The sequence below is a fragment of the Aphis gossypii genome, chromosome 3 (assembly GCF_020184175.1).
Source record: "Aphis gossypii isolate Hap1 chromosome 3, ASM2018417v2, whole genome shotgun sequence".
Taxonomy (NCBI): Eukaryota; Metazoa; Arthropoda; class Insecta; order Hemiptera; family Aphididae; genus Aphis; species Aphis gossypii.
Genome location: NC_065532.1, coordinates 33,042,301 through 33,066,789, shown reverse-complemented (window position 1 = coordinate 33,066,789; position 24,489 = coordinate 33,042,301). Strand labels below are relative to the sequence as shown.

General features: G+C 27.7%; 4 protein-coding genes across 7 annotated transcripts; 2 read left to right on the top strand and 2 right to left on the bottom strand.

Moving 5' to 3' along the window:
- The first annotated feature begins 359 nt into the window (after positions 1-359).
- LOC114131435 (uncharacterized) lies at positions 360-3,864 on the top strand. Of its 2 annotated transcripts, none has more exons than XM_050202447.1 (8): positions 360-589; positions 1,481-1,599; positions 1,656-1,862; positions 1,933-1,996; positions 2,500-2,562; positions 2,653-2,863; positions 2,942-3,048; positions 3,468-3,691. In XM_050202447.1, exons 1-8 carry the CDS (start codon positions 388-390, stop codon positions 3,518-3,520), a joined length of 1,026 nt encoding a protein of 341 aa, XP_050058404.1. In that variant the 5' UTR covers positions 360-387; the 3' UTR covers positions 3,521-3,691. The 2 variants fall into 2 exon arrangements, with proteins under 2 accessions (XP_050058404.1, XP_027852446.1); XM_027996645.2 differs by having other exon boundaries at positions 361-589; positions 3,582-3,864.
- A 1,305-nt stretch (positions 3,865-5,169) lies between these two features.
- LOC114131418 (importin-11) lies at positions 5,170-14,764 on the bottom strand. Of its 3 annotated transcripts, none has more exons than XM_027996623.2 (20): positions 14,428-14,764; positions 13,500-13,657; positions 13,308-13,408; positions 13,135-13,248; positions 12,159-12,381; positions 11,911-12,082; positions 11,588-11,851; positions 11,220-11,375; positions 11,079-11,119; positions 10,824-11,006; positions 8,362-8,694; positions 8,111-8,275; positions 7,710-7,902; positions 7,561-7,640; positions 7,167-7,324; positions 6,955-7,051; positions 6,727-6,893; positions 6,567-6,659; positions 6,278-6,452; positions 5,170-6,131 (listed from the first exon to the last, which is right to left on the bottom strand). In XM_027996623.2, the coding sequence occupies exons 2-20, from the start codon at positions 13,626-13,628 to the stop codon at positions 6,030-6,032; spliced, it is 2,946 nt and encodes a 981-aa protein (XP_027852424.2). In that variant the 5' UTR covers positions 13,629-13,657; positions 14,428-14,764; the 3' UTR covers positions 5,170-6,029. The 3 variants fall into 3 exon arrangements, with proteins under 3 accessions (XP_027852424.2, XP_050058403.1, XP_050058402.1); XM_050202446.1 differs by having other exon boundaries at positions 6,278-6,434; positions 14,428-14,762; XM_050202445.1 differs by lacking the exon at positions 14,428-14,764 and adding an exon at positions 13,823-13,842.
- A 193-nt stretch (positions 14,765-14,957) lies between these two features.
- On the top strand, positions 14,958-18,850 carry LOC114131420 (uncharacterized). Its single transcript, XM_027996625.2, has 3 exons — positions 14,958-15,310; positions 18,004-18,188; positions 18,487-18,850. The coding sequence occupies exons 1-3, from the start codon at positions 15,145-15,147 to the stop codon at positions 18,682-18,684; spliced, it is 549 nt and encodes a 182-aa protein (XP_027852426.1). The 5' UTR covers positions 14,958-15,144; the 3' UTR covers positions 18,685-18,850.
- Positions 18,851-21,665: 2,815 nt separating this feature from the next.
- On the bottom strand, positions 21,666-24,252 carry LOC126551465 (uncharacterized). Its single transcript, XM_050204821.1, has one exon. The coding sequence runs from the start codon at positions 24,107-24,109 to the stop codon at positions 22,250-22,252; it is 1,860 nt and encodes a 619-aa protein (XP_050060778.1). The 5' UTR covers positions 24,110-24,252; the 3' UTR covers positions 21,666-22,249.
- Positions 24,253-24,489: the final 237 nt, after the last annotated feature.

Genomic DNA, 24,489 nt, shown 5'->3' with positions numbered 1-24,489 from the left:
TTCCTATTTCACTTTAAATTGTGTGTGGTTAATGTGCGATCATTCCAATTTATTATGTACATACAAGTCATACAGTTACAGTCCACGGACTTGGGTAATATTTCATAAATAACAATATATAAAAAACTTACTACAAGTCAGCACTGAAACACTTTTGACGACGAATGTCCCATGTCAAAATACTGACTACTGTTTAAGTCTCTAAGTTTATATACCAATTTACGTACAAATGTACAGCTCATATGGTTTCGCTTTTAATTCAACGTAGCGTTTTGGCGGCAAAACTGCGTCCAAGGAGAATAGACATACGCCGGTTGAAATCAACGTTTTTTTTTTATGAATATCATAAAATTATTGCCGAACAATCGCTGATAATATTCGGGAAAGATGATTTTCGGAATAGCTGCCCAAAAGATTATTCAACCATCAGTTACATTCGTATTCCGCCAACATTGCGGTTTCCGAAAAATCAGTCCACTTTGTACTTCCACATCGATTCGTCAAACTATAAGCAAAAAATACAGCAAAATGACGTACCAAATCGAAGAGAGAGGTTCGCCCAACACAATTGACTACAAATTATACATAAGTAAGTGAACTTTGAAATTATGTAACTACGTTAGATAAAATACTGCACTTATCCAAATCCGGAATTGGGCTATCGGTATTTTGAGTGTATTATTATTTTATGCTATTTTAGTTACTTTTTACCATATAAAAACGTTTTCTTCTATGATCGTTGAAAATTCAAGGTCATTTTTTACTGTGACCTTTACCATTTGTATTACTTATTTATAAGTGATCACTACCTGAAATTTATTTTTATATACGTGATGTCATACATCTCAAGTGCATCTATTAAATATTATATATTATACATTATTGCATGCATACATGAAATGTATGTTAAAAATTGATTTTATTCGTATCAATTATTCATGATTTTTATGTTTAGATTATAAATATGTATTTTGTATTAAGTTTTTTTTTTCGCAGCCCCAAAAATGTTCCCATTTACAATTGTTTATAGTTATCATTAATTTATAATAATAAAAAAAAATTAATTTTTTTTAATTAAACATACTACATAGACTATGTAAAATAGTTTAAATTCCTATAGCATTTATTAAAAAAAAATAGTAGTTTTAAATTATTAAAAATCATAAAAGCAACAGGTACACTACACAATTAGTGTAATAAAAACAACAACTGTTGTTCAACCAATCTTGAAGTTCTAAACTCCTAACGTACCAAAAAAAGATGTTTCTAATTTATTTTTAAAACATTAAAACAAATACACATTCAAAAGTATTAGGGTTCAAAATCAATTGCAAAATGTTTAAATCTTAAAACCGTTAAATTATTTATATTCTAAAATATGTATTAGGTAAAGGTTATTTTTTTTTATGTATACCAAGTTTTCCAATCAAATTGAGTATATTGAAAGTTCATAACTTAATAAGTTAAATTTTTATTACAGAAAATGAAAATGGTGTAGTAGTTTCACCATTCCACGATATTCCATTGCTAGCTGATAACACAGGCAAAGTTTTCAATATGGTAGTGGAAATACCTAGATGGACAAACGCAAAAATGGAGGTTAGATTTCCTATTTATCAAACCTAAAAAATGTTTTATTAAAAAAGGTTTTTTAGATCAACACAAAATCTTGCCTTAACCCAATAATTCAAGACACTAAAAAAGGGAAATTACGTTTTGTACCAAATGTGTTCCCACACAAAGGTTACATATGGAACTATGGTGCATTACCTCAAACTTGGGAAAATCCTGAATTACTTGATGAGCATACAGGGTGCAAAGGGGATAATGATCCTTTAGATGTACTTGAAATTGGCTACAAAGTATGTTACAAATATAATTCATAAACATTCCTAAATCATAATGCTTTAAATGTTTATTTATTTTTTTAAGGTGGCAAAACGAGGAGAAATACTGAAAGTAAAGGTATTGGGAACTGTCGCTTTGATTGACGAGGGCAAGTATTTTATAACTTATTTAAACACATATATTCTTTATTCATATTCAACAATATATAGATAATATAAGAGTATATTATGGTCTTCCTATGTCTTATATAATTATGATTTAATAATAAATCATTTGAAATGTCAGAAAAACACTATATGCGGTATTAAATTTTCTATGGATTTTATAAAAATGACTGCATTTCTAACAGGAATCATCACTAATGGATTTCTTATGGAATTTCTTTGTAAGACTAACTTTGGACAAACTTAAATTCTTAACTATATTAATTATAAAAATAATAATGACAAATTTATTGTATATTCTTAAAAGAACAATTGTACATTGCTAATATGACCTTAGCTTTACATGAATATTCATTTTATTTTACAATTTATTAACATCAAAATAAGATTTATTATTTTATTTTATAATTGCTTTATTATTTTATTAATAATGACTGAAATTAATTTAAGAATATATATAATAATAATATATGTTATTGACTTTCAGGTGAAACAGATTGGAAAATACTTGTTATTAATGTAGAAGATCCAATTGCCCCCGAGGTTAACGGTAATTAAATTTAATATACATAAATCTTCCATACAATATCTTATCTAGGGATGTATTTATGATTTAATTTTTTGTAATATTAATATCTAGACATTAAAGACGTCGAAAAACATTTTCCTGGTCTATTAAAAGCCACTGTTGAATGGCTAAAGATCTACAAAATTCCTGATGGGAAACCCGAGAACAAATTTGCATTTAATGGTGAACCCAAAGATTCTGAATTTGCTTTGAAAATAGTTAGTGATACTCATGAATATTGGAAAACATTATTACAAAAAGAAAACACTGATGGCTTGTCTATGTAAAGAAATGTTTATGTGAATAATTGTTTTAATGGTTTATTTCTATGTTTATTGTTGACTATAACAATTGATTTTAGTGTGAACACGTCATTGAATAATGCTTCTACTATTGATGGTGAAAAGGCTCAAGCAATTGTATCAGAGAGTTTGCCTCTATCCGAGCCAAGTCCATTATTACCTGAAGGTAAATTAATTAATTACATTTTAATAGTAATAATAAAAGTCAAGCTCATATTATTCTTAAAAATTCACTTTAATTTTTATCTATAAAAAAGTAATGGCACTGGATATTAATATTTAAATATTTATTATTAATTAAATGATACCAACGTTTCAGACATAGAAACAATTATATTGTGTCTAGTATTGTTAAATTTTAAAATGGACTATAGATACTTTATTTTTAATGAAGATGGATTATTCCTATGTTAATTCCTTATGATAACATTTATTTTACAAATGTGAAAGTTAAGCTTTGAATATTAAAATAAAATGCATTAAACTAATTAGTAAATATCCACAGCTTAGTTAATTTAACTTTTAGTTCTATATGTATTAGTACAGTTGAATTAATATTATTTTATATCTCAATGGTTTTTACAGTTGATATTGTTTGGTTCTGCATTAAATCCCATGGCATTACTTTTAAATTGTAGTTTGCAGTTTGATGATATCATTGAATATAGTTTTACATGTATGTTACTATTTCTGTTGCAGTTGATAAATGGCATTTTATAAAATTATAAAATGATTACTTTACATAAGATCATTTGTTTGGTGAAATTAGAAAGTGGGATCAAAATAAATAAATTTTTTGGAAAATATTACGATTTTTATTGTATTTACTTAAATGGAAACCATATTCATTCCTAATTAATGTTACATTCATATTATCACAAAATAAAATATATTTGTGTAAAATGTAAACATTGTAACCTCGTGATAAACTTCATGTTTCAAAATATGTATTTCAATAAATCGTAAAAGTATTTTGTTCAAATTATTTGTTTTTATTAATATTTTACCTGAAAATAATCTTTGTTGCTAGATTCTATTGCAACACGTCATATTAAAATGGCTTCCAATAAAATAACTCAAAATATGGTTACTATACTTTATACAAATTAACTTAGTAATTGAATTGCCAGCTGAGTCTTGACTAGTCTGTATGGGTGACAATTGATGTAACCTGACTACACAATGAAAACAGGTCACTGCAGTCTTCAACTTAAATAGAGCATACATTAATAGGAAGCAATCAAAATATAGAAAAAAAATGTTTGGTTTTACTAATCGAAGATTTTTATCATTGAAACTTGGTTAATTGTGTAAGTATCCATTTCACTTAGAAATGATTTTCATAGAACTAAAAGAAATATTTAAATTCCATCTTAATAAGGTTTTTTTTTCATATTAACTGTTATCAATTGAACTTTTGATGTTAATTATATAACATTGTAACTATATAGGTGTTAAACTATAATATGTGAATTGAACTCGATACTATTATGTTAAGTTCAATAAAGTATTAGGATTATGAAAATCAATAAAAAATAAGTTTTTTAGCAGCAACACTAATTTTATTATCTCTGGACTCCACCTCGTGAGTAAAGTGTATGATTTGGCAGGATTGGAATGCAAGTAGAAAGTTTAACAAGTAGTCTTATTATGGAAATTAAGCTTTTAAATTTCATTTTCACAAAACATTTATTGATGAAGAATAATCCATAATGAACCAAGTTAGGTATGCTCAGTGTTAACTTTTATCGTTTTTTGTACCTAAATTTGGTCCATTTTTCTTTCTACATAATTGTTTTATTTTAACAATTAATGGTTTCTACAATCAATAGATCTTTAAATTGTTTCAACATAAATTACATTGAACAATTGTTGAATGTTTTGCATCCGCTTAAAACAATAGATTTCATTGTCTTGATTTCTAATGACCTTGAACATTGAACTGATAATTAATGATTATAGTACACAATTTTATGGTCTTAAAGATGTTTGCGTAGGATAAGAATAACACTTGACAGGTACACAACATACAACTATACAAGTCATAATAATGTGTTAACTATAATATAAAATTAACTAACGATATAGGTACATTTATTATTTTATTAAATATAATATTATATGTTTTTAATTTGATGGCATAAATGACATAAAAATTATGTCATTTATCATAAATGTTATTTAAAATTTTGTGTATTGTTAATAAAAATTGTAAATTTCACGAGTCTATACAAATTGTTTTATCGCAAGTCCAAAACTTAGAAAATGTAAAAAAAAAAAAAAATGATTAACAGTATAATTATTAATTATTATAATATACTTATACATACATACATGCGCTATTAATTATTTTTCATAATAATAAAAAGTATAAATACTTGAATAACATTTTTAACAGCAAACAAATTGTCCACTTAAAATTAGAAACAATTAAACAGACAAAATGTCATCACGTATAGAAATTAATCAGATAATGTCTAGCATTTTGTTCTGTCCAACGGTCGCTGTTGAACAGAATAACGTATTGGTAACTGATATAATAACAGTAATAGTAATATTATAAACTAAGCAAATGTAATTTTTACTAAAGTGATATTTGTACTGGTTCAACTACACGTTATCGATGAAACCATTTTCAGTGAACAAATATTGAAAAAACAAAAAGAATATGTGCAAAACAATAGCATACAGACTTTAAAAGTTTAGTTTGTCGTTGCCACCAATAGCATAATAATTATAATTAATCAACCTTCATACTTTTCATTAATGACTAGTATATATTATTCTCAATGGATCAATTCAAACTACTAAAAAGGTAAAATAGTTGGTGTATGTGATATTATGCTTGCTTTACCAAGTTATCAGATACAGAAATATTCATTGTGACTATACAACATGATATCTGGGTACAACCAATCATACATTGGCTGCGAGTAAAAAATCTTTTATAAACAATATTTTTGGAAATAAAAAATTAAATAATAACATCGCTTTCAAATATTTCAAAACCGTTACATCAAACTTCAAGTTATTATTCCCACAGTTATGTCAGATATTTTATAACATATTATAATATAATTATTATATAAAAATCGATTTAAGCTGAGTGGAAGAACGGAGAACATAAAATTTATCAACTGCCGCACATTACATATACAAGTAGAGTTGTTCTAGTATATCACTGTCGACTTTGGATATGAGAACACTTTGAAATTGATGTTCTCCGATTTGATTTTGTAAAGCCAACAACTGTGAAGCAATTGAAAACATTATTAGTAGATGAAACAATTATCCGTTTCAATAATTAAACAAAATAAAATGTAAATGAGTGTTAGCTGCTAAAATACCACAATATACATATATAGACAAGTTCACCTCAGATAATGTTTACTTACTTGAGATTGTAGGTATTTATGGAATGGTATGCAGTGAACAGGGTCTTTGAGCGATAGGCATCTTTGACGTTCATTGTGTTCAGTTTCATATTGATATTCACATTCGGAATTTGCTCGTGAGCTTACATTGGAGCAATCGTCAGTCATTAACATGGAACTATTTGAACAAATAACGCTAGGTAATAAAATAGATGAACAAGTAATCTAATATTAATCATGTTTAATAGTGACAAGCCTTATTCATCATATTTCCGTGAATTGAAAATTACAAAATGAATAATTTACTCACTCTGCATAAATTCCTTCATCAGTCTTCCTCATAATGTCATTTAAAGTTTCTACACACACAGTTAGAATTTCTTTAAATAATTCTAAAATTGGTCTAAAACAAAATAAACAATACATTAACAATATTAAAAACAATATATTCAAATAAACAAATAACTCACTTTTTTTGACAAGTTAAAAGTGATGCTAATGCGAGACCTAGTAATTTTCTTCTATCATTTTGTACAATTTGATTCATTCGTTCTAACCAAACTTCAATTATTCTATTAAGTACATTATCAAAATGCATTAAATTTCCATTTTCGGTTATACATAAATGTTCTACAACCTATAAACAATTAACCATTTAAAATACATTTTAGGAAAGATCAAAATTAAAAATTAATTACTTTAATAAAAATACTTGAATCATTTAATATAACTCTAGAAATCAAAGATAACCGGCAACTATTTACGGCCAAACCTATTTCACCAGAACATAAACACCTGAAAATCAATTACATTTATATAAACTAAAATGATTCTCTTTTTAATTAATGTGTAAACATAATTTTCATTTTTATTTTCAGTATATTTTTATAAATTATTTAATTATTCTTACTTTAAGTTTTGTCCTAAAACGACCATCATTAACTCAATAGTTTGCGGTAAATTTACTTTTATAATTGTTTCATATAATGATAATATACAAACGATACCTTCATCTTTTAAATCATTCATTAAAGACGTAGTTAAATTAAATAACTGAGTACCATATTCCTGGAAAAAAATTTTAATTTAAAAAAATTAATATTATTTGAACAACTAGTATAATTTATAGTTATTGATAATAAATAATAGTGAAAAAGATAATAAAATAAAATAAATATTAAAGAACATAAAAACTTAATTTTTTTTAAATTACTATATTTAAAATGTTTGGTATTTATTATTTAATATAATTTTATTCATATATTTATAAACAATATTCTTAGATAGCAAAAATTAATACTTGCCGATATGACCCTATCTGGTGCAATTAGAACATAAGCTTCAAGTATCATTAGGCCAGTTTTTAGATGTTCAGTCGAATAATCTGTCATTTAAAAAAAAAAAATAATAATTAAATAAATTTAAATAAAAAAATATCTAATTTCATGCTTACCTAATAATGGAAGAAGGTAATTGATTAAACTTAACATGTCATCATTGTATGTTGCACACGATTCAATGTAAGATAATAACAGTTCAAGACCATCTTCTTGTAAATAAATATATGCTTTTTCTTTGATGTCTAGACTATATCGAATAATAGGAACTAGGAATGGGGTTAATTCAGCACTTTTTGTTCGGATGGCCTAAAAGTGTACAATAATATACAAAATATATTTGAGCAACTTTTTAATATATACTATACTTTTATGAAAAAATGAACAATTAAAAGTAACATGTAACACTAGATTGATGAAAACGAAAACTAACTTAACCAATTTTTGTTTTTTTATTTATTTAGCAAGGCAGAATAAATAATATAAGTATACAGTAAATTAATATAAAAATACTTACTCGTACAATTTGTGTTAATGTGGAAATAATTGCACAACGTAACATATGATGGTCATCTGAATCTGTCCATAATTTTGGCAAGTACTGAAGTAAAGAGTCAAAATAAGGTTCTACCATCGGGCCTAATCGTTCCACCATAAACGACATGACATGTAGCACATTTAGCTAAAGCATTAGCATAATACAGAATTAATAAAATATGTTGGAAAAGTATTTCAAATTTCGATACTAGAATATAGATATTTTAATACCTTTGTGTCACATTCTCGGACACTGACTAAAAGTTTATATAATGAGAATGCCATTGGTTCCAAGTATTCAATAAAATGTTCAGAGCTAAAATCAAAATCATCGATTGCACAACGTAAAGTGGATGTGGCAGCTAAACGAACAGCCATGTCTTGTTCAGGGTTTAAAAGTCCAATAAGAATATTGTATAGTTCAGGTCTGTATTCAGGATTTAGTCTAACTGTAAGCCATTGGCCAATCAACCAAGCCACACGTCTCTTCAATACACGTGAATGACCATGGGTTTCCATTAACTCTTGGCGTAATGTCGTATTAAACCAATCATCAAAATTAATCTATAAACACAATCAAACACAATAAAAAAAGTCAAATTTCTTTCAGTTAGGTTCACTTAAATATATTTTAGAACAATTAATTCTAAAATGTGTACAAGAGAACATGCATTAGCTCGTGTCAATAATGCTAGTAAACTTTCAGTAAATAGGTTTAAATAAATCAGATAGACCAAATGGCAAGTGATTTGTATCAATTCCAAATACTTGGAGTTTGGTGTAGATGCTTATTATGATTTTGAGAAAAAAATTACCCACATATTACATATTGAAAAAATTAAATATATTAATATAAAATAAAAGCTAACTTTACTCAGTATTGTTTTATAGCTCAAATGCGAATAATAGCTGGAATTAGAATAGTAGTAAATGAACTAAATGTTAAGTGATACACACAGTGTATCGAAAAACAAAATTTGTCTAAATACTCAATTACTTATTTACAGTATAAACCTTACATAAATAAATATGTTCTTGTACGTACACAAAGCGTTATATACAGAATGTCCCTAAAGTCCAGTTCACCCTAGTGGCAAATCAATATATTTAAATACATATTTTTTACAGTAATAAACAACAAGTATGGACATTGATTAAATAGCAAAAAATAAAAATAAATTAATGCGATTATGTTGTGAAAAGATAACCATTTGTAGATTATATTTTTTAAAACAATTCAAAAAAAATTTAAATTTAATAAAAATCAACCAAGTTAGAGCAATACAATTTTTAATTTCTAAAAATACCTGGTCATATTGCATGATAACTTGATTGAAACACTGATTGTTTATGGCAATTTATGAATATCTAATTATTAGTGGTTTAGGAAATATTAAAATTACAATTCAGATAATATTTTAAATTTTGATTAAAAATTAACGAAAAAAAAATAATAACCCAATAATACCCCACTTATTTATCTGCTGCTTAATATTTAGTTTATTGGAAAAAAAGAATTAATTTTTTTTTAATAATATTATGACAAGCTCTAACACTCAAACAATGTATTAAATATTTATTATTCACACAGTTATGCACAAAAAAAAAAAAAAATGAGAAAAAAGTATTAGAAACATTATTATAACTAGAAGATAACATAATTTTAAATGTTTCCAAAAATCAAAACATTAATCTGTTGATAACAATTAACATTGAACAATATTTTTTAACGATCGATACTCAACCCTATCTTGTCAATTACTTTAGTTGTTTCTGAAGTAATACTTTATCATGTCACTCGTGTACTGAGAATGTATGAGTTATTTTTAGATGTTTAATAGTATAAGTACGAAACAAAAAAGTTATAGCTTAAGTAATTAAAAGACAACAGGTTAGGTAAAGAAAGAATACTAGTGAATAATTTTATTTATAATTTACAAAATTGCGATAGGTACATGTAGGTATTATTATAATAAATCACATTTACAACTGTAAGATACGTCTCACTTCATACTTTTAGATTCACTTCACAATTATTGAAATACTTAAAAATAGGTAACCAGTTTTGCTGTTCAGAAAACAATAAGACATAGCTATTGTTATTTTATTTCTATTCAAATCAAAACTTTAATTAGGCATGTATAAGAATTAGCATGCTGGAATATATATTTTATTATTGATATGTGAAAAACTTTTTTTTTTAATTGTCATACAAAATAGCAATTATCAAAATTTGAAATTTTTTTATCTTTTTTTTAAGCTTCACTAGATATTTACAGATTGCCATAAAAATTAGCATTCTAAGCAAAATTAATTAAATCTTGCAATTTTTATTTTGCTAGGTAACATAAATTATTCTTAGAAGTTCAAAAACATAATTTGATCTAACTTGATTGATTTTCATTTCAATTTTAATATTTTTTTGAACTATTTTAAAAAACATGATCAACAAAATAACTATTTTTAAAATTAAAAAAAAAAAATGTATTCTTATGCCATTCAATCAGAAATAAACCATATTATGTTTGTTTAAAATACAATGATTTTTCTTGGAAATATATATACGTGATACGGGACTTTTGGGACGTACTGTATATTGTATAAAATCCTAACCTTACAAACTTGTTAAAACATTTCCTAAATCGATCAAACACTGATCTATATTTTTTAATATTGTTATACAATATACTTACAATATCAAACATCTCAAATGCAGTAAGTCCAAATGCATTATAAATGGCATCTTTTTTTAAAACTGCTTCTAAATTATTAGGATCAACAAACTCTCTATTTGACTCAATAGTTGCTGCAAGTCTAGGGGTCAAAAGTTCTCTGAACTCGTGGAATAATGACATAAATAGTGATTCTGTACATGCCTAAAATATAAAATAAATTTATATTAATTAAAATTTGTTTAATCATAACAGAAATTTCCAAATAGTAATTACTTTTAAATTATACTTCCAATATTCTCCTACTTCATCAGTAGCTATAATAATAAATAAGTAATTAAAGTTTAATTAAAATAGTACACTGTATTTAATTAATTAACTTTAATAAATAATTATAAACTATAATTAACTACTTACCAAACATTTCAGGATCACTATCCCAAATTTCTAATTCAGCTGGTGTAAGTAAAAAATATTTATAAATTAATTGTTGACACATTATCATTAATCGATCAGATTTAAATACAGAAGCTTTATGTTGAACTGCCGAAGCTGATATTCTTTTTGCATTTTCTAAACAATATTAATATAATAAATACACTGTGCACCAAAATTAATGTCACAAATTTGAATTTTTTTGAATAAAAATTATTAAGGTAGAAAATATTAAAACATTACTAATAAGACATTACCTACATTAAACTTTTTAATGTTGTATATCATTAATGTAGTCTATTTACACATCATATTAGTATATTTAATATTTTGAAAATAAAATAGCTTACCATCCATTTGGCAAATGGGTCCATTAGTACGTGGTAATTTGTACTGAGGACAAATTAATATTAATTTGGTTAAATTAAAAAGCTGAATTAAGAATCTCTCAAAGACAACAGTGTTTCCATCAACAGTAAAACCATAGAAATAAGCAAGTTCAACAGTTGGTTGAATGAAATCCAGATATTCAGCTGGATGATCTTCTAAGATTGCCATTAACATTTTAAACATACGACATACAAATTTTTCAACTAAATCAGGATAGTAAACACCTAAAAAAAAATTGTTTATAATTTCAGTTAAATTACACATCAATATTGCATTAACTTACGACAAGCAATAATAGGACGAACTTTATTGAAAATAGCTAAAATGAATTGTTTAACATCATTTGGATACGGAGATTTAAAACCATATAACACAAAATTGGACAAAATCTTTTGAGTATAAAATGCATCTTCCAAAAGTTTAGCTACTGAATGTGATATATTGCCTTGTTCCATCTGTATATAAAAATAAAAACATGTTATATGAAATTTGTAATAAATTATTAAATTTATTAATATTCTTAGTACTTGCCTCTTTAATAAAAGCATCTGTTCTTTGTTCCCAATGATTATAAAAATTTGGAAAGAGTTGGCTGGAAGCATCTTGAAAAAGTCTTATACTATCATACAAGCGTTTGCCTGCTAATGATTTGACCACGTGATGCATAGACAATAATGCACGATTTTGTGGATCGTATTTAATACGTTCTATAAGTTCTGGCATTAAATCTTCCCAATCATATGGCCAATCTAATCTAAAAATTTAAAGACAATTTATACAATCAATTTAATGTTTGAGGAATAAAAAATCAAACAGATTAAAAATAAATTTCTAAAACGTAAAAAATATGTATTGTAAAATATTTAAAAAGTTATTTGGTCAAGTCAAAATTCTCAGGGATTAATTTGTTTATTAAATTCTAAATATATTTTAATAGTCATGTAGGTTAAAATATTTAAAAACTATATTAATGGTATTAAGTAGCATAGGTACCTATTGAAAAAATTATTTTTACAAAAACTTTTGTTATTCATATATATATAATCCATATATATATATATATATTGATTTTTTTAACCACATTAAATGATGAAAATATTACAATATTAGATCTTTTAAACTATTTTCATCAAAAACACAAACTTTATTTAACCAAAAATGGTCAAGGATTTGTTAAAACAGACAATTGCTTACACTTTCATAACATAAATTATATTTTTTCAAATTAAAATAAAATATTAAAAATGGGAAAAATTAATTTACGATATTTGTTCGATATTATTATATAAAAGACTAAATCCAGCAAATAAGCTATTTTAAATAATATTTAATACTACAAAAAGCATTATTTTAGAAAAATAAAACAAAAATATCATGTATTGCTAAAATCCTAAGATATTTTAATAGCTTTAAATAATTATTGACTTACAAAGTAAAACGATCTCCTCTTTGGACTCACTCTTAATTTTATTACTATATCATTAAAAATAAATAAATAAATAATTACCTCGCAACTCTGCCAATAATTACACTAACTTGAGTTGCAAGTCGTGGAACAGGTTCTGATAAATTTGTTAATAACATTTTTCTTAGATTAACTTTTTCTTCTTCGGAAATACCACTATAAAAAATCATGATTTATTTAGTTGATAAATTTAATGCTTTATAATAGGTACATACTGTTGAATGTTTTTTCTCCAATATTTTTCTACACCTTGTTTAAAACATAGAATTGACATCCAACGGACATTTAAATCCAACGATTGATTTGAAAATATTCTCTGAAAATCGACAAGTATATTTATGGTAAATAGTTACTAAGGTATACAATAAAGTCAAATTTATATTAGTTAGAGAAAAATCATTTCTTACAAATAACACTGAATAAAATCCTGGTTCCACTTCCCATTCTTTAAGTTTTTGCTCTGCTGGTTTCAACATATCGGGATGTTGACTACTCGCTTGCAAAAGTGTTTCATAAACTAACTGTTCGATTTCCATTTTAATTATGTAGATAGTTAACAATTATTCTAAAAACAAAAAGAGTTATTGGTTTGAAAAATGACAATATATATCATATATCATATATATATATCACGTCAACAAACATATTTAAAAAGGTTAGTTTAGAGTTAAATAACATTAAAATTTACACCCAGAGGTTCTAATTATTTTATTTATAACTACCTACCTACCCAATTTTGATAATTTGAAATTTTTGTTGATTTGACAGAAAAAGAAAAATTGTGTTGAGTCATTCTTAACACAAGCCCTTACTGTATCAATTGAATCATATGATGGTACTATCAGAAACAGCTAACAATACTCCCACATATAATAACAAAATTTGGGTTCTTACATCTTAAGTGGACAATAATTGAATAGTTGAACGCTGTACATCAATCCTACAGATCACACACTAAAGCCAATATTGTCCATCAATGAAACAATTTTTATCCAGAGATAAAAAACATATGTTTATAAAGTTGGATCAGATTTTAATACTTAATAAATAATAATAACATTAATAGAATGAAGTTGTTTGTCTGGGATATGGATTGATGACTTTTGATGAATGATCGATTTAACACACCAAAATAAACCCTTTCAATTTTAACCCTCCCTTAACAGAAAGGATTGTACTAGAGTGTATACACTCTTCGCTTAGGTTGTCTGAAGCCAATTGTTTACACACGGAAAATAAAATAAATTTTGATAAATGACCCCTACCCCCACCAAGAAAACTGGCCTACAGACACGGTTCAAAAGATAGTAACATGTAACACAAAAAAGGGGGTACCTGGCTAGCCGGTTACTATCCTTCGAGATGTGATCAACGAGAATTCCGAGAAAAGGTCGACATCGCACTCTTGCAAAACACAAACAGCACACAAACGCACACACGTTTTTTAGCCGACTTTCGTACGGAAAGTGTAAAATATTATACTAAATTACTAAATAACGTCACAGCGGTTCAGCGATGATTACACGACAGTAGCACCGACAATGATCAATAAAATACTTTATTATTAATATTTAATAGTTTTAGTAGTAGCTGTTGTGTATGGATATATAATATTATGATGCGGCGTTCTACGGTGATGTTAGGTTGTTGTCGATGGCAGTGATTAGTGATTACTGACTAAAGTGAGTGCAGAGAATAGAGATGTGATGAGAGGTGACTGGTAGTGGTGGGTCGTATGTTTTACGGACGTTTATTAATCCTAACCTCATTTCGGTGCGCGACGGTATTCGCGGCACGCCAGTGGTTCTTAAACCCGTCAAGGCGCATGATCGATACCGGTGGTGGCGATGGCGCATGGTGCCCGTGGCGACCGCGACTCGAGGATTTCGTTTGTTTTGAAGTCAATCGATGGTATTACAAAATGTAAACAATACCTAAAATACTAACATTATTCATTGTTATACTGTTTCGATCGTTGTCGCCACCTGCAGATCATTTTAATTTCGGTTTAAGTTTATGATAACAATATACCTATAAATACCTACCCATACGATGATGTCTACCGGCGAGGGAAAGTTCCTCCGACCGCACAAGAACAGTAGCCTGCGGCAAACGTTCGAGATGCCAGGAGGCGATAGTGAGGGTGCTCGCCAGTCGACCACGCATGAAACTTACAGGCCGCCTAAAACCGTTGACGAAAAACCACTAACCGATAAAGGTTATTATTATATTAATATAATATCTATTCATACATATTATAATAAAAGTCGTAGCAATTGCATTGTGTGTGTAAAGTCTGCTGTTAAACCGACTTTGACTAGACTTGAGAGCTGTGTTGCAATTTTACTTTTGCTCAATTGTCCTATATATTAAGTATTAACTTATGTCATGACATAAACGATAGAAAATCGAATCTTTGCAAATGTATCTTATATAATAATATGGTAAAATATTTTTTTTTCAAAAAGCCACCAAACTTTTAGGCTTATTGCAAAGACATTTTTGGAAAACCATCTTCAGTTGTTTGTAAAATATGAAAGTAAATATAAGTATAATATTTTTGCATAATCCAATTTGACAAATATTATTTTATAGTTAATTTCTTTTCATATTAATTTTTTGTGTATAATAGGTAATACTCCTTGGCTTATAGTGCTTATACCTACTTTTAGGATACCTATTTGAATATATTGACAATTATTATTTTGAATTTCAATTATATAATGACAGTTTATTTGTCACGGGCTTTGGTTGTCATTTTTTCTAAGCAGTTTTGGATACATAAACTATTTTTTCTTTTTTTTTAATAATGATAATTTATTCAAATTAAAATAACATCCAAGAGTTACAATAAAATATAACAATACAAGTAGATATTTATTTTATTTAACTATTGATCTGCGATAGTCATGCACTCAGTAGCGTAACTGTGCAAGTTGCGGGGGGGACGGTAATTTGGGGCCTTTGGTGATAGGGTTATATAATTGATATAACAATATTTTAGGGGCCCATTTTTTATTTTTGCGGGGGGGAGGGGCAATTTGTTACGCCACAGTATGCACTTAAAGCTAATAAATAAACAAATAAATATTAATTAATTTCCAGTTATAATAATATTATTTAAATCTAAATATAATAAGTAATGCATTGATACCTATAGGCCAATAGGGCATATCAATTTTAATAAATAAATTAAAACTAATAAACTAAAATAATTCATTTTTAAGTTTGTAGTAGGTATTCACATTTTTTAAAAACCATAACTACAATCTGCAATAAGTGCCGAACAAGTATAATATTGGTAAACTTTTTTTAAAATATTATAACTTAAAATAATCTCTGCATCAGGCATCTACCATCTAAGCTTTTATAGTAATATTTTAAATAGATTTTCAATCGTCATTACGTAACTTAATACTTATTATGATGAATATTAAATAACATGAAATATTATAATATATAATAATATATTCATAGATGTATATTCATAATTATTGATTACCTGTCAAAATTAAAAATACTTATTTATCATAGGTATTTGAATTTCTGTCTAAATATAGTTTAAAATATTATTTTCGTTTTTAAGTTAAAAATAATTTTATGAATTTTATGTTCTTAATATTGTGTGCCAATATTATCAATAGAAAATACTGTAAAATTTTAATATTCTGAAAATAGCATGGTATATAACCTAAATGGCTGAATTATTATCTTATTTTTATTTCGATTTAGGACAATTTTAAAAAGTTTTTGTAAACTATTTATATATACGCTGTGTAACTATGCAATATAATGTAATTTACTCATTGATGAATGATGAAATATATAAAATATAAGTTTAATCTCTCCAAAGTACAAACTAGCAAACTAGATCCAATTTTATATCCAAAATGGATAAATATATCATAATTTGAACAATACATTCATTGCTCCACAGTTCGCTTAAAATCTAAAAAATCGTGTATAGTTTTGAAATATTAATTATTAACTATGGTTCAGTAAAAATTATTTGTAAAAAACATACTTATAAGTAAATATTGAAGGTAATATTATAACTAATAAAGTAATAAATATAACAAATTATCAGTCAGCGACGTGGTGACAAATTTTCAAGCTTGTCGGCCCGATTGCTCCGATTACAATCAATAATATCCATCCATTTTTTTTAGTCATAATATCCGGTACTTACTATTATATTTTAGCATAAACTGCATATGCATGAATAGTTTTTTTATTAAGATAAACTAGGATTTTGCTCATGGAAGGATAATTGATGATTTGTTACATATTGGGATACATATAGCTATGATAGAGTGAGTATATAATACTTACAGCACCTTCATACAATTTTTAGGCCAACGGAACACGTACAATGTACATAGAATATCGAAATCATTTTAATGTTTTCCTTAACTTCGGAAAGGACTACATACCACATTTTGCTGATAGTTTCCGCTTTGGTTACACCACTGAGATATGGGAATTTAATATTTTCAAAACACTTTAGTGTGTACATAACTAATAATAATAATAATAGTTATTTTAAGACACACTTAATGTGTGTTTAATACATGAAAATATGAAATTACAATAATTTGTCTCTAATGGCTTATCAATTATATATTTTACGAATTAAAGGAATTATTGTTCATTAATCTTAAAATCTTGTCCTATAATATTGATATACTCTCATTATTACCTAATTTGTAATCATGTTAAAGTATGAGTACATGTCTAAGTATCTTATGTACAAATATGCAAGTATGAAATAGCTATACAAAATTATAAAAACTGTACGATTTTTAATTCCGTAGCACTTATTATGTCAAACATTTTAAACATTTAAGCAGAACAATCAATTAATAATGAAATGTACTTAAAAAAGTAATGTAATGAATTGTCTGTTTTAAGAGAGAAAAAGAAAAGAGTTCGAAGAATATTTGTGGAAAACAATGACTGAAAAAGTAATGAATGACTTGGCAGCTAAAGCAAAAACATTTTATGATCATAACCGACAGTTTGAAACAACGTACAACAGTACATTTCAAATAAAAGGGTTCAAACCAAAAGAAATAGGAGAACAATTGGATGAAGAAGTATGTACTCGTAGAAACAAAATATGTTTTTAAGAAATTATTATAACTACCTACTCAAAGTTGTTTTCTAAAAATCTAAATTTAGGTGTTTGCTTTTATATTTTTACATTAATTTATAATTTTGTTAATTTAATCGAATTACTTTATTGAGAGACTGTAGTATTCTCTGAATCAGTAACAATTAAGAATTAATTATAAGTTAAAGAAATTAAATTTGTTAAGATTTTTATCTTCACAAAATAATCCAAATTCTATTTATACACAGTTGAATAAGAAATATAATTATTGGTATTTGCAGCTATGCGCCAAGTATCCATTGTACAACACAAACGGTATGTCCGTGCCTGTTAACCGATACGAGTATGAAAAAGCTAAGCAACCTATACACAAACCTTTGGCGCATCTATTCAAAAAGGACGACCGTTTCACCAGTCGAATGAGCAATCCCAACGATCATCATGCTCCAGTTGATCCTTCACATTTTGCTTTCGTTTAAAAAGAAAAAACTATACTTAAACTGTACATCGATATATACTTTGTTTGGTACATACCTATTACCTACAATATTATATTTTTCAATAATAAGCAAACAATGAATTAGAAAAATGAATGTATCGTTTATATAATGCAATAACAATTAAAGTTACAAATTATGTAATACATTTAAATTGTTTATAGTTTAATTTTTATATTTTAGATTCTAAATGGGGTGATGAGTATATTGATCCAGTAGCGTATACAAGGGGGGGGTCAGATACGGGGGAGTATCTGCTTTATTATTTTTTGTTTTTGCTTAGAACATTTAGTATGCACTATAATTTTATATTATGAGTTATGATCAATCGAGCTATTGGATTTTAACAATTTTGTCAAAACTGAATACCATTATAATTTTATTTTGGTTTATTTACGGCAAAGTTTATATGGTCCAAATGGTCGATGACGACTATGATAATTTATAAATATTATAATTTATAGCTTATCTTATTATTTATAGAGACAATGCTATATACATATTTTATAAAAATAATATGTGTATAGAATATATATATAGAAGTTTCGACTTTTTGGAGTATTGGAGTGAATAATCTTCCATATTGTGTTTGATTGAATTTTAAATCAATTAAAATTATATTCATTGTTTCTTATTGTTAAATATTTAACTAGGTACCAAAGTAAAATGTTTTGAGAGAATGGGGGATTTTCCAATTTCCTCCTATTTATAGGAGCTATTATTTAGCTATGTCGTTATCTACTTTTAATAGCCCCTTTCAGAAATCATGTCTACGGCACTGATTGATTCTACTATGATGTGTGTGTTCTTTTTTAGTCTACGTACACCATAACTTATCGAAATAATGCTTCAATTTTAAACTTTAGGGGTGGTTTCCGGTGGTAAATTGAATATTCTTGGTGCATTATAGAGATCAAAAGTAAAAATTTTCCTGCAGCTTAGTAATTTAAGTATTTAACACACTCATTATAGTGACCTACTCTATATCCTAGGTCTACTCGATACTTATTATACAACAAAGTGTTACCCACTTGATCACCCTTTTTGTAATTGTTTTTCGAATAATGAAGTTAATTAAAACTTCAAAATTTTAAAGATGTAATAATTTTTCTTGTATAAGCAGAATTACGCATAAATTCACTCGTAGGGCCCGGAAGTTCATGCATTTGCATGTTTTTACTGAATGGACTAAAAAATTGCTAGATCAGCTACACATTTGAATTATACTTAAACAAATCCAAATACAAAATTTTATTTTGCATATAATTGCATATTTTGAGGTTTTTTTATTTATTCGCATATTTTACAACTTTTTTGATATTAACTGTATATTAGAGTCAAATGTTATGTAATTCACAAAATAAATTACTTCTGAATGTCCTATTGATAAAAGAATAAAACAATACCAAATTATTTATAGTTGTATTGGCGGCGCGGCTCACGGCGGCGGCCCGATAACGGGTATTCCACAATATATTTTCAATTAAATATATTTATTTTTAGAAAAGTGCTGATATTTTCTGTTATTGGGATTATTACAATACACGATTATAGAATGCAGTCAGTTCGTTATTTCTCGTTGGTATTGTTTGACGTCTTCCGTAGTTCCGTGAGTGAATATCGAGTGTCCGCCTTTTTAGATTAACTGTGTTAAAATGCCGAAAGTAAAAACATCAGTTACCGTTAGAGGTAAAAATTATGTTACTGAATTCGGTGAACATATTTTCGCGTTCGACGGGAGTGTATTATTTTGTAAGATATGCGAAGTCAAGGTAAAGTGCGAAAAACGTTTCAGTGTCACTCAGCACTTAAGTACTGAGAAACATATAAGAGCCTCTAATCGTCAAAATAAAAATGCCACACACACAGCTATTACTACTCCAACACGAAAATCTGACTTTTTTAAGGATTTATGTGAAGCATTCTTAAAATCAAATATTCCATTAGAAAAATTAGGAAATCCTCATCTACGTTTATTCCTTGAAAAGTACATAAATAAAGATATACCATCTGTATCTACACTGAGAAAAAACATGTCAATGATTGCTACGAAGATACGATGAATGAAATAAGAAATCAAATACTTAATAAAAAAATCTGGGTGTCTAGAGAGACAACAGATACAGAAGGACGTTATGTGGCGAATGTGATAATTGGAACCTTACTAACCGACGGACCAGGTAAAATTTTTTTAATTGCTTCGGAAGTATTAGAAAAAGCCAACCACACGACAATAAGTAAATTATTTGATAGAGCCCTTTTTTCTTTGTGGCCAAATGGAATTAACCATGACGATGTTATTTTATTTGTGACCGATGCAGCACCATACATGGTGAAAGCTGCAAATCTATTCAAGCATTCTATTCTAAAATGGTACATATAACCTGCCTCGCCCATGGTTTGCATCGTGTATGCGAGAAAATTCGTGCAGAATTTCCAAAAGTTGACGAACTTATTTGAATATGAAAAAAGTGTTCTTAAAGGCGCCAGCTCGCGTTGAATTGTTCCGAAGAGAAGCCCCAGAAACACCATTGCCTCCTTCTCCTATCATTACGCGTTGGGGAACCTGGTTAAAAGCCGCAATGTACTATTGTGAGAATTTTAAAGCAATTAAAAATCGTACATTTATTAGATGCTGATGATGCGCTAGCCATTGGAAAAGTTAAAAAAATTATGTCAGAAACAGATTTAGAATCTAATTTAGCTTTTATTTATACAAATTATGGATTTCTAACTACGGCTATTACATGTTTAGAAACTCAGGGAACTCTTTTAACTGACGCAATAAAAACAGTGGAGAATATAGAAAATAAATTAAATACAATGTAGTGATCGCTGTGCAGGACACTGCGACTATGTACAAATTAATTATTTAAACGACGTAGCACGTTCTGTGGTTGAGCTTGAGTTGTTGTGAGAAAGGTAGGCGTTGTAAATTAAAACACTTGTTGTTTTAATTGAAATAAAGTAAATGTTTTATTAAGTTAAACAACATGAAACATTAAATAATGACATAAAACAAAAGTAAAATAGCTTACTGCTATGTAAAATTACAAGTACTGGGAATGACCGTAAACTCGCGGCGATGTGGCTGTGACAAAGTCCACGACGAGCAATAGTCTTACACTGGAGTTTAACTACCTTTATGAATAGTGCTACCTTTCTGAATAATACTAAGTCCTCTACTCGTATTTATATGAGTTTTCAATGACATACAGGGGACTAGTATTCTTAATCAGTCTATTTTAGAGCGATATGATGATTTACATAATCATCATTAAATAATTATGTAACCATTATATAATGATATAGCCATAATATCATTATATAATTATTATTCAATCGACAGAAAAAATATGTTTTTCTGATCTCTGGCCTATTGCTTATAATGCAGATATATTAATACACATTTCCCATAATTTAATAATATAACCCAATATAATATAATATAATATAGTATAACACAATGCAGGTGCATTGGGTTTACTACATTCCTCCCCTCTAAAATGAAAGTCCCTCGACTTTCCAAAAAAAAACAAAAAAAATCCTACATTTTTAATTTTGGGTACAATGAAAAAGTTGTCTCAGTCACTTCCTCTGGAAATGTTTCTAAAACTCTCTCACTAGGTGCTGTGGCTTCCAGCAGGTCATTGGTATTGACTTGTGTCCACTGTTCTTCTAGCTGTAGTGGTTCCTCACATGGTTTTCGCTCCGTTTTATTTGTTATCAGTTTTAACAATAATGATAATGCACAACTGATTATTAGAATAACAATAATTGTTGTTACTCCAATAGCGACAACCACATACATTTTTGATTCCATTTGTTGGTATAATAACTTATGTTGTAGTTGTTCCGCAGCTTGCTCTTGCGTGATTGTAATTTCATTTAAATCGCTCATTTGGTTTGTCTTGATATGATGAAATTTCATTGTTTTGACAAACTGGTCATTTCCACTGTCGCTGCTGGGTTCCTTGAGTACCGATGTTGGAATGAAATCTGTATATTGTGTTCTTCCGGCAATGCGTCCGGGTATAAGGACATCTCTATTGGCGTATCCGCGACAAGTTTCGTTTAGTGCGATAATGCCTGCTCCTTCTAATATGTGATTTTTCGATTCCTTCTCTTCTTCGCAAGTGACAAATACTGAATCGTTATTAGTAACATATAACCACTCATTTTTATGTCTCAATTTGTGAAAAACTGTAGTAGCCATTTCCACGTAACGTATCTCACAACTTTCTGGGACTTCCCTAGGTTCCTGCATCAGGAGTATTTCACACACAGGTCTCATACTCCTGGGATGCAATGGATGTGTTTCGGGACATATCAGAAATTCGTGAGCAGTTTTACAAATTGTAGGGTTAAAGTTATCATATGTCGAGTAGAGTTCCTTAGATTTAGTAACAGCTAAAAAATCATGCTTAGGTCTAATATACATACATTTCTTTTTATTATCAGCAACGCATACCGGTAACGGTATTAATTTATATAAACTTAAATCGTGCTGGTACACTAAAGGAATATTTAAAATAAATACAAGGTTATTTTCATTATAATATACCGTCAAATCTGATAATTTTACTAAGTCATAGACATTATTAATCTCTACCTCAAGTGGCATACTGGTCCCACTAGGTAGAACAAGTTTAATGTTTTTAAATTGTTCCAATAAAGCCTTGGTATTTATTAAGCTAGGGTGTATTTGACCTAACTTTGCACTCTGTATAATCTCGACTAAAGTGTTTACTCTCAACATTTGTATTATCATAATTTGATTAATGATTAAAAATTGTTTATTAATCTTATCAACCTCTATTTTAGGCAATAAAGTGTTAGATACATTCATAAATTGTTCAAGTGTTTCGTTTAAATACGCAATTCGTTGTTCGTCCATTTCGTGTTTGATATTTATTACCCGTATATTTTCCTTTATAATATTTATTTGGTCAATTTGAGAATCTTTTAATTTATAAATAGAAAAATCAAATTTTTTCATACAGTCTAAATTACACAACCCATAGAGTACCTGTGCCGCCTGTGTAACGTGTTGCCAAATGCCGCGACGAGCTCGCGTCTCGACGGATCCTAACAAAAGCTCCCTACGTTCATACACTTTCTGCTTAATTAGTGTCGCGTGCGTTAACATTGGTTCACAGGTTGGTAACTCCTCCCACTTGGTAAGTTCAGCACACATGGCTTTAATTTTCTCTAGCCGTTCCTCGAAACCGGTCCATTGTTTCCCGTAACAGGATGTATCCAGCGAAATGGCTAAATCCCATGTATTAGTTACGATTTTAATAGGTCCTAAATTCTCATAATATATTCCAGATTTTTGTCGTATTTGATTGTCTTGGTAATGTAATTGTGCCATTGCCAATTGTATCCCCAAAAGTAACCATACCATACTGTAATACAATAAAGTATATTGTATAAACAAAAAAAAAAATGTTTGCGAATGCTTTATTTGCAATTCTATTATATATATATACAATGCACACTTTTAACAATATTTTATTAAATTGCTATACCGGAAATCTCTTATTATGAAATCGAACAAACACTTCGTGTATTTGACATCCGTACACGGGTCATGTGCGTATGTTACTCTATGTTTTTTCTTGCATATTAAATTATGCGTTTCTACTAAATTTAGTAGTCTCCCTTGCTTATCATAATGGCCCAATTCGATTTCATGGATAAGTTTCCTGGTACGCAAGTCCTCTAATTGTAAATAAAACTTTCGTGTGTTTGTGATATCATAGCACAAGATGTTCAAAATTGGGT

What these genes read in the sequence shown, in the direction of transcription:
- LOC114131418 (XM_027996623.2), bottom strand. Translation starts at nt 13,628, where the DNA reads ATGGAAATCGAACAGTTAGTTTATGAAACACTTTTGCAAGCGAGTAGT. An exon ending in ATTATTGGCAGAGTTGCGAG is followed by an intron (nt 12,382 to 13,134) that starts GTAATTATTTAT and finishes TTAAATTTTTAG; the next exon opens with ATTAGATTGGCCATATGATT. An exon ending in TCCGAGAATGTGACACAAAG is followed by an intron (nt 8,276 to 8,361) that starts GTATTAAAATAT and finishes CTAATGCTTTAG; the next exon opens with CTAAATGTGCTACATGTCAT.
- LOC126551465 (XM_050204821.1), bottom strand. Translation starts at nt 24,109, where the DNA reads ATGGTATGGTTACTTTTGGGGATACAATTGGCAATGGCACAATTACAT.
- LOC114131420 (XM_027996625.2), top strand. Translation starts at nt 15,145, where the DNA reads ATGATGTCTACCGGCGAGGGAAAGTTCCTCCGACCGCACAAGAACAGT. An exon ending in AAAACCACTAACCGATAAAG is followed by an intron (nt 15,311 to 18,003) that starts GTTATTATTATA and finishes GTCTGTTTTAAG; the next exon opens with AGAGAAAAAGAAAAGAGTTC. An exon ending in GAGAACAATTGGATGAAGAA is followed by an intron (nt 18,189 to 18,486) that starts GTATGTACTCGT and finishes TGGTATTTGCAG; the next exon opens with CTATGCGCCAAGTATCCATT.
- LOC114131435 (XM_050202447.1), top strand. Translation starts at nt 388, where the DNA reads ATGATTTTCGGAATAGCTGCCCAAAAGATTATTCAACCATCAGTTACA. An exon ending in AATTGCCCCCGAGGTTAACG is followed by an intron (nt 2,563 to 2,652) that starts GTAATTAAATTT and finishes ATTAATATCTAG; the next exon opens with ACATTAAAGACGTCGAAAAA. An exon ending in AACACTGATGGCTTGTCTAT is followed by an intron (nt 2,864 to 2,941) that starts GTAAAGAAATGT and finishes AATTGATTTTAG; the next exon opens with TGTGAACACGTCATTGAATA.